The sequence below is a fragment of the Protopterus annectens genome, chromosome 1.part1 (assembly GCF_019279795.1).
Source record: "Protopterus annectens isolate FY-2018-M chromosome 1.part1, PAN1.0, whole genome shotgun sequence".
Lineage (NCBI taxonomy): Eukaryota > Metazoa > Chordata > Ceratodontiformes > Protopteridae > Protopterus > Protopterus annectens.
Window position 1 is genome coordinate 1,570,394,889 of NC_056726.1, and position 10,841 is coordinate 1,570,405,729.

The 10,841-nt window shown below is 37.1% G+C and overlaps 1 protein-coding gene across 1 annotated transcript in view; it reads left to right on the forward strand.

The window, feature by feature from the left end:
- LOC122816536 (myomesin-3-like) overlaps positions 1-8,050 on the forward strand; it is a 522,511-nt gene extending 514,461 nt beyond the window's left edge. Inside the window, exons 22-23 of the mRNA XM_044089388.1 lie at positions 4,743-4,798; positions 6,137-8,050. Of these exons, the coding sequence (XP_043945323.1) occupies positions 4,743-4,798; positions 6,137-6,424 (344 nt within the window). The 3' untranslated portion in view covers positions 6,425-8,050. The remainder of the gene's footprint in view (positions 1-4,742; positions 4,799-6,136) is intronic.
- The last annotated feature ends 2,791 nt before the right edge of the window (positions 8,051-10,841 follow it).

Sequence of the window (10,841 nt, forward strand, 5' to 3'; positions counted from 1 at the left end):
TGATTTGGTAATTAACCCTTCGGTACTATTAAGGTAATTTTCATGACCTTTTGGGGGATGGGTCTATATTGAATTCTCGAAAGCCGACAATGTTGAATCTGACATTGTCGGCATGAGAATAGCAAAAAGCAGAATGTTGAAGAAGTAAATGGAAATCTCCGTAAGGGGAGATTTCCATTTACTTCAACGTAGTGCTGCCTTGGAGATGGTATATTTAAGTAGCGGGGGGTGTGGGGGGTGCAGGAGGGCTTGCACCCCTACCTACACCATTTAGGTTTTTTTTTGTTTGTTTTAATTTTTTTTTTGGAACATTCGATGTTTTAACAGTTCAATCACTAAGGGTCGACCTTTAGTAATTCGAACTGTTAAGCAGTTCGATGTTCCAATATAAACCCTTGGGGGACATTAACAAGGATCTGTTGCTAGCAAGGAAGTTAGGGTGATGGGTAACTTGACATGAAGTGATGGCATTTCTTACAAATACAAATATTTCCCCACACTTACACAAGGGCCTATAGGCATGATAGGTGTTAATCCCTGGCACAGAGGCAGTTATCCAAGGGCCTATAGGAATGATAAGTGTTAAACCGTGCACAGACGGAGTTACCCAAGGGCCTATAAGAATGAGAGGTGTTAAGCTCTGGCACAGAGGGAGTTACCCAAGGGCCTATAAGAATGATAGCTGTTAAACCCTAGTACAGAGGGAGTTACCCAAGGACCTATAGGAATGCTAAGTGTTAAACCCTGGTACATAGGGAGTTACCCAAGAGCCTACAGGAATGACAAGGGTAAAACCATGGCACAGAGGCAGTTACCCAGGGGCATATAGGAATGATAAGTGTTAAACCCTGCACAGAGGGAGTTACCCAAGGGCCTATGGGAATGATAGGTATTAAACTCTGGCACAGAAGAAGTTACCCAAGGGCCTGTAGGAATGATAGGTGTTAAACCCTGGTACAGAGGGAGTTACCCAAGGACCTATAGGAATGATAAGTATTAAACCCTGGTACAGAGGGAGTTACCCAAGGGTCTATAGGAATGATAGGTGTTAAACCCTGGTACAGAGGGAGTTACCCAAGGACCTATAGGAATGACAAGGGTAAAACCATGGCACAGAGGCAGTTACCCAGGGGCCTATAGGAATGATAAGTGTTAAACTCTGGTACAGTGGGAGTTACCCATGGACCTATAAGAATTATAAGTGTTAAACTCTGGTACAGGGTGAGTTACCCAAGGGTCTATAGGGATGATAAGTATTAAACTCTGGTGCAGAGGGAGTTACCCAAGGACCTATTGTAATGATAGGTGTTAAACCCTGGTACAGAGGGAGTTACCCAAGGATCTATAGGAATGATAAGTGTTAAACCATGGTACAGAGAGAGTTATCCAAGGGCCTATAGGAATTATAAGTGTTAGTCCCTGGTACAGAGGGAGTTACCCAAGGGTCTATAGGAATGATAGGTGTTAAACCCTGGTACAGAGGGAGTTACCCAAGGGCCTATAGGAATGATAAGTGTTAAACCCTGGTACTGAGGTAGTTATCCAAGGGCCTGTAGGAATGATAGATGTTAAACCCTAGTACAGAGTGAGTTACACAAGGGCCTATAGGAATGATAAGTGTTAAACTCTGGTACAGTGGGAGTTACCCATGGGCCTATAAGAATGATGCGTGTTAAACCCTTGCACAGAGGGAGTTACCCGAGGGCCTATAGGAATGATAAGTGTTAAACCCTGGTACAGGGTGAGTTACGCAAGGGCCTATAGAATGATAATTGTTAAACCCCTGGCACAGAGGGAGTTACCCAAGGGTCTATAGGGATGATAAATGTTAAACCCTGGTACAGAGGGAGTTACCCAAGGACCTATAGGAATGATAAGTGTTAAACCCTGGTACATAGGGAGTTAGCCAAGGGCCTATAGGAATGACAAGTGTTAAACCATGGCACAGAGGCAGTTACCCATGGGCCTATAGGAATGATAAGTATTAAACCCTGATACAGACGGAGTTACCCAAGGGCCTATAGGAATAATAAGTATTAAACTCCGGTAAAGAGTGAGTTATCCAATGACCTATAGGAATGATAATTGTTGATCCCTGGTACATAGGGAGTTAGCCAAGGGCCAATAAGAATGATAGGTGTTAAACCGAGGTACAGATGGAGTTACCCAAGGACCTATAGGAATGATAAGTGTTAAACCCTGGTACAGACGGAGTTACCCAAGGGCCTATAGGAATTATAAGTATTAAACGCTGGTGCACAGGGAGTTATCCAAGGGCCTATAAGAATGATAGGTGTTAAACTCTGGTATAGAAGGAGTGCTGACACTGCTTTGAAACCATGTCTTAGTACCTACATAAATATGAATGTGTCTGAGTTGCAGGAGGGAGTTACCTTCAGACATCTTTCTGTTTAGACTCTTAGCATTTAGTAGTGCTACCATTAGGTTGTCTGAACTGGAGTTTGAGTTTGCTTTGTAAGAATGTCCAACAGGAGAACACTGCCTACAAAAAGGCATTATTGGGGTAGCAAAGACTTTAATCAGTGTGCAGAAGCCCTGGTATGAGAGGTGCAAGCCATCCATGAAAAAACAGGAAGTCGTACCTGTCAATTAGGGTTACCACCTGTCCCACTTTGCGAGGGACAGTCCCTCTTTGGGCAGTTGTGTCCTGCAAAAAAATTGAAAAAATGGCAAATGTCCTGAGATTTTAGGACAAAAATATTTCCTGTATTTTATGTAATAGTTGTATAAAACAGTCATTCTGTAGCTGAAACACCTAAATGTTATAAGAAACAGAATAAGCAACCAAAATGCTACAAGAATAACCTTTTATTTAGGCAAAAACCTAAAGTTATGTCCTTTGTACTGGCTGTGGGTATGTTTTGCCCTGCAAAATCTGACATTTGTACCCAAAATGTCCCACTTTGGGCATTTGAAAAGGTGGCAACCCTACTGTCAATCCATTCCAGGCTGACATATACTGGATCCCCTTAGCATGGCACCAACTATTTAGCCAATTGTTAAAGCCAAATTATCTTGTTTTGGTATTTCAGCATCATTCTAGCTGAAGGCAAGATACTAATCAACACTAATCAAGTTACTAATCAAGATACTAATCAAGACTAATCAAGATACTAATCAAGAATAATAAAAAATAATCAAGATACTAATCAAGACTAATCAAGTTACTAATCAAGATACTAATCAAGACTAATCAAGTTACTAATCAAGAATAATAAAAAATAATCAAGATACTAATCAACACTAATCAAGTTACTAATCAAGATACTAATCAAGACTAATCAAGATACTAATCAAGAATAATAAAAAATAATCAAGATACTAATCAAGACTAATCAAGTTACTAATCAAGATACTAATCAAGACTAATCAAGTTACTAATCAAGAATAATAAAAAATAATCAAGATACTAATCAACACTAATCAAGTTACTAATCAAGATACTAATCAAGACTAATCAAGACTAATCAAGAATAATCAAGATATTAATCAAGACTAATCAAGTTACTAATCAAGATACTAATCAAGACTAATCAAGTTACTAATCAAGATACTAATCAAGAATAATCAAAAATAATCAAGATACTAATCAAGAATAATCAAAAATAATCAAGATACTAATCAAGAATAATAAAAAATAATCAAGATATTAATCAAGAATAATCAAAAATAATCAAGATACTTATCAAAACTAGTCAAGAATAATCAAGACTAATCAAGATACTAATCAAGAATAATAAAAAATAATCAAGATATTAATCAAGAATAATCAAAAATAATCAAGTTACTAATCAAGATACTAATCAAGACTAATCAAGACTAATCAAGATACTAATCAAGACTAATCAAGACTAATCAAGAGTAATCAATATACTAATTAAGAATAATCAGGACTAAAGACTAATCAAGATACTAATCAAGACTAGTTGAGAGTATTCTCTTTCCTGCCTCAGCAATTTCAGTCATGTCTTTCTGTATGTTCTTCTTGTGCCTGAGGTCCTTCATTCCCACATGGTCCACTGTAAGGTCATAGTCACATCTGGCTGGTTTAAGAGGCCTTGTGATAACACAGATCCTGGCACCAGTCAAACAGCTAGCAGTCACCCTGTTCTTATCTGGTCTGGTGAATGTGAAGTCTGTATGCCTAACTATAGAGTCACCTATGACTAAAACATTTCCTTGTGCAGAAACAGACTTAGTGGACCTTATGGGTTTGGTCTGTTTCCCTGGTGAGTCGTCGATGAGCTGTGTGGGTTTACAGTATATGTGTGTGTGGAAAGGAGCACATGTTGCATTGTGTGCTGGATGATGGGATAGTTTAGAGTGTGTTCTCAGAAGCTCTGACAAAGTTTTATCTTTACACCCGCAGCACATCTGATGTGCCTGGTGTTGTGCTGTTATTATTGTATTGTTGTGGAGATATGATACTTACCAGTAATGGGTGGATATAAAAGGCTTGTCTCTATGTTTCATAAATATTTTCATCTCTTGCAGGCTACACTATGAACTTGAAGAATCAATGAACAGTCAATAAGCACAATGCAGTTTCTTTACAGGCTTAGAACACCTAATGTATGATCAGACTGGCCCCATACAACAAATATTAGCAAAGTCTGTCGCTGACCCACGGGGCTTCAGTATGCCTTGTACCTCTACAAGTATGAAGTATGGAATGCAGTAATATGTGGCCATCAACTCTTATTTTCTGTTTTCTTTTTCAGACCGTGCAAGAATTGAACAAGGATTGCCTGATGTTGCTACCATCATGGAAGATAAGGTAATGTCATTTGCTTCTCTGTTGACTCAAAGACTAAATAACAGAAATCAATACTCCACGAAACAGACTTTCTACAGATAGCATATAGCATAGTTAGATGAAAGTCCATATTGTTTTTATCCTCAAATTATAAGTGCATCCTACATCCTGTGTTTAATTTTACTCCAGTATTAAACTTCTAAAATCAGCTTCACACCAAGAAACTTCAAGTTGCTTACTTTGCCATTTCATTTAAAATAGCCATTTGTTCAGAACTAAATTATATTCATTCATTTTCTGACACCCATTTTATTCTATTCAAGGCCATAAAGAATGTTGAACTTATGCCAGGAATTAGCAGCATAAGGCAGACAACCAGATGAGGGCAGAAAACCAGTCTGTTTCAGGATGTATGCATGTACTGACATATACGTCATAATCATGTCTGTGTGTGTCTGTGTGTGTGTGTGTATAGGCATGCATGTACACATGCACATACACATGCATTCACACACTCTAGCAATTAAGTTACAAGCAAACGGAGAGAAAAAGAGAGAGACACACACACACAGACACACAAACGCGCGCGCACACACACACACACACACACACACACACACACACACACACACACACACACACACACAAAACAGCTTTTGTACATTAAATAGAGAAGAAGGCTGATTATGAATAGTTACTTGGGAAAATGGATGCTCACTACATGCTTTAATTAGGTAAGGCTGGTAAAATGGGTAGACTAGACTGTAGAGCAGTTCTGTACAATGAATACCTCTGAGTCTGTTTTATAGGCAGGATATGTACGTATCTTCTGAATAATTAAGTTACTTCAGGTAATGTTCTGCAGTTTACAAGATACCACCTTAATGAGTACAGAGAGTATACGACACACTGTTAATGTGATCTGCAAATGTTTGTGATGCTGTCCAGCACTGCCAATTCCTTTGCATCAGAATGTTTCTGGTTATATACTTTGTGATTTCCACTCCAGTTCAGCTTAACTGTCAGTAAGGAAGGATTAATTAAACATTGTTTAGTCACATAGAATTAGGACAGCAATTTATAATCGGCAGATTGTCACAATGCATTTTAGGTTGTAAGTTAAATCAACAGGATTTGTTTTTACTAAATTTGTTTTATAATTACAGTGGTTTTAAGAAATTTACAGGCTGCAGCAGAAAAAGTGTCAGCTTGTATGATAAATGATATGTGCATTGTGAATAACGAAGGATTGTAAAGAGAAACAAAGCAATCCCTCTTCATTTGGCTTAATCAGAGCTCACATCTGTTCACTAATTAACATGGTAACTTAACAATGAACTGTTACACTTGTCTTAACAGACCCTGATTCTGACATGTTCCGTGTCTGGAGATCCAGCCCCTGAAGTCTCCTGGCTGAAAAATGAGAAGCCTCTTCCAGTTGAGCGTTGTGAAGTGTCCATCAAGGGAAAGATTGTTACACTCACTATCAAACAGGTTACTGGTGAAGATTCAGGAATGTATGAACTCCTCGTCAAGAACAAACATGGATCAGAGAGTGTGAAAGTCACTGTAAGTGTTTACAAACATGGAGAAGAACCTTTGGAGGCCCACAAACTAGCTTTAGGGCAGTCAGGAAAAGCACTTTAAAGACAAAAACACGTATACCATTTAAAGTGGAAGTGACCTGATAATGTACCGTGGAGAATAATACAATAAAAAAGCTTTCCTGTAACGAAAATTGAACATGTAGTCAATAGGCAAAATTAATGTAGTATTAGATACTTCTATAAATAAATAATGCACTAAAGCAGAAATGCATATTATTATTGATGTTACCACTGCATATTGTATTCTGTTTCAAACCATTTTGCTTATGTTGTAACTGAAATTTTTGATGTGTATGTTATGTTTTGCTATTTTTTATGATCGCAATAATTAATAAATAAGCATGGCTTTAAGATAGCAGTGCAACACATTTGCACAAAAATTTCTTGACCTTAAGGATTTTTCTACAAAACGTTTAGGCACGTCTGAATTTCATGTCATGGTAAATAATGTAGTTAGATAAAATGTGCAGTATACTTTCCTAGTGCCTTGTTTTTCACAAGAAAATGCATAGTTGTCACAGCATTTTAAAAGTGAAATTGCATAAAAAAGAAGAAAAATGCAAAATTACTTGGTATTGCACTGTAGGAAAAAAAAACTAGTTTCACAGACATGGTCATACATGATCAGAGTACATGGGGAAAAACATTTGGTAAAGCTAATTTTATTCTACTGGTCTTTTTTTTATTATTGATAGCCCAACAATTTTTACTGTGCTGTGTTTTAAGCTTCCATTATTCTTTTTATCATGAACAGTTCAGCAATTTTTACTGTGCAATGTTTTTTAAGCTCAAAGTTTTATATGGACACTAGCATATAGAAAAGAGAATAAACAGCATAAGGAATATTTGTTTCTACTAATCTGTGATATGGCACCTCAAATATTTTGTTCAGTTCTGGAAACTCTCATTTCCAAATGTGTATTGTTTAGATAAAAGCAAAAGTAAAGTGATGTAAGCAATATGCAAAGGCTGCATTTTAAGTCAACATGTCCTGTGCGAATGTAGCCAGGAGTGGAAGATGCAGGGTAGGTAAAAGAACTCTAGAGGTCTAATAAAGATAAAGTGCAAAAGGAAAACTTTATTCAGAAGGATATGTCTCTAGAGCAGATTAATACACCTGGGCCCAATTAAGGTCATTAAGGACTACCCGAGGGAAGTAGATGTGCATCTAAAACGTGTAATTCTGGAGCAGTTTCAAGCAAGGAAGAATGATGGTGTGATTACAAAAATGGCCAGGAAAAGCATAAGGAAATATGAGAAGGAAAGAAGGGAGAGTGAAGAATCATCAGTGGGTGGCTCAAGTAGGACTTAAATAAAGGCCATGAGGTAAGTCGACTTATGGACTTTGAGGCCCTTGTATGACACTGGGTCTGGTTTCCAGATATATATACAGCATGTATAAGAATTATGCTCTGTTAATGTAAACCAGATTAATAAAAATCAGGTCTGCCTTTTTCCTCATTTGTGTATGTAGCCCTGGAGGTGATTATAATTAAGTTATGAGCATATGGAGGGAAAGCCCCTACCGGGGGGGGGGGTTTATGGACCCTCTCCAAAAAATTGCTAAAGGGTTACACCTGTAATGGATAAAAAGGCAAAAAAAGACAGTCTGAAGAAGTCAAGACTTTTTTTATTTGTTTGTTTTTATTAATGCAGCATAAATAAATTCTCTATCTTTAATACATACACAAAGACAAGTACAAACAGTCACATACTGACACACACACATGCATGGACATACATGCATTCCACACACACATATGGACACATGCATGCACATACACATACGAACACACACATGTATGTGCATACTATACACACACACACACAAACACACACATGCACACACACACACACACACACACACACACACACACACACACACACACACACACACACACACACACACACACACACTTTAAGTAACTGTATGATCCTTTAAGTACTGCTATATCAACTGAACATTTCATCAACATTTACAGACTTCCCCTGAATAAGTTGTAAGGGGTGAAGCCCCCAAATAGTGTGGAGACTTGCATCTACTTCACTCAGTACTACTAAGTTATTTTTGCATAAATTAATATCATTGAAATAGTCTCTCCATTTAACTAGTTTAATTTACCAGATCTGTTTCTTCAGAAAGTGGCTAAAAACAAGAAATGTTTACATTAATGCATCAACATTTGTTATTGTTTGTTTACTGAAGTTAGATTATATTTATACCTGAATGTAGAAAATACTGAATATGCAATAGTATTTCTCTAAGCTGTATTCTAATTGTACAGTGAAACATATCCTGATACTCCTGACAACTGAGCTCTTACTTAAAATGCAAACGTGTGCAATAATAAATATTAATAAACACTGCCTACCAAGGCCAATTGCTGCACAGAATTTCTTTTGATCTCATGTTATCTTTTTTCATCATTTGTGTTTATTGTTTATGCCTGTCTAGCTCACCTATCAATCAGAAGTGTGTGTGTGTGTGTGTGTGTGTGTGTGTGTGTGTGTGTGTGTGTGTGTGTGTGCGCATTACTTCATTCTTTCTGAAATTTTCAATTTGATATTCTGCATATATCACTGCACCTATTACATTTCAAAGTGAGACGTGAGAAATGCCATCACTAACCATTCTAATGTTTGCTCCAGCTCATGCAAGCATCTGTTTTCTGCACTTGAGAAGATACAACCTTGCCTCATGGAGGTGACTGGAAAAATAAATTGGAATTTTATGAGTTATTGTGGCAACTCACAACCGAGGCAACAAGTTCTCTAGATCTCAGTGTGAATGTCACTACAGCGAGTGTGTTAAGAATGAAATCTGCTACCCTTTAAAAGTTAAAGGGTTAAAAGTGTTTTCATTTGTTTTTGTTTTGTGTCCTAACACTTTGTTCTTATTCACAGTGTGAGTTTTTTTTCATTTATTATAACAGGTACTGGTAGTGTAGCTGAAACATTTTGTACTCTAGCAGTTTACAGTATTCTACCACTTAGTGATTACAGGAAAGATACATTGTCACTCTACTTCCTGGTCACATGATGGGTTCTTAAATTTTAAATATCTGGGACTGCCCATAGTGTATGTCCTGATGAAGTCTGACACTTAATAGGATGAAAGCACTCGACTATTCTACTTTTTTATTGATTTTTTTATTAAAAAGCTTTTGCATAGCTTTATTGGGAGAGGTGATAATGCATTTTTAAGGTTCTAAGGTTCTATTTGATATTTATGAATTTCTGTGGATTTGCCAAGGATTTTTGTTTTTTATATATATATATATATATATATATATATATATATATATGACTGTGATGGTGGTGCTGCAGTAGTGTTGTTGCCTCACAGTAAGACGCTGTCCTGTTCAATTCTCAGCTAGAGCATCTTCGGTGTGGAGACATACATTAATAGGCGTACCTTCGTTGAAGGTTGTGTGTCAGGGCTGGCAACTCGGCACGTAAAAATTTACTGCCAATCATTAGCGGACCGGAGTTCCGCTGTGTCGACCCCTAACCGGGAAAAGCCGAAAGACACAACTATATATATATATATATATATATATATATATATATATATATTTCAATATCTGACAATATTTAATATCCAGGTCTTGAATACAAGGAAGCTGCACTCACCCTCCCTTCCCCGGCCTTTTCCTTATAATAATGATTATTGCCTGATTCAATGGTCTGTCACTCTTACAGTACAATGCTATAGTGTGATTAAATGCATCCCTCAGTGACTTACAGCCAGGCAGGTAATTTCCTGTATAAAATCTAGCGTCATGTTATCCAAAATACATTGAAAAATGCAAAGAAAGGTGATTCAACAATCTAATCTAACAACGGTGACTTTCACAGTCTCTAATCTGATGGTCAAGCAATCTTCTGTGATTGCTTTTCCCTGTGGAGACTCACTACAGGTCTGGGAATTATTTTACTCTTAGAGCAAAAGTAAATGATTCTGACTGGTGGAAATTACGAGTGTGAGACAGCCATTGGCTAAACTATGACTCAGGAAAGCTAGATCACGAGGTATAGTAGATTCATTCTACATTCTGTATAGAATATTTCAATGACGTTAAAAGAATGAATTCTGAGATTTGTAAGATGTCTTTCGATTGTGGGGTGGTAAGTTATGTTTGCATGGCTCAGTTAATAAAGTAAGACCTTTTTGTTTACCTTATTCTGGTTTGTATCTTCTTATTTTATGGTAAAAAACTGTCTCGTTTAATTTCCAGTTTTACAGAACTTGCATTTCTCTGTTTCTTCCACATGTTCAATAGACTTTCTAAACCAACATGTACATAGTCCACTATCCTGGACCACCAATATTAACCTTTCAACTTTTGATTTAAGTTCACCTCTCCTTAATCTTTCCTGCATCTGATCCTGATTGACATGAAGTTGTTCTAGGACTTTTCTGTACTTGCAACTATATTTATGCCTTTTCCACATAT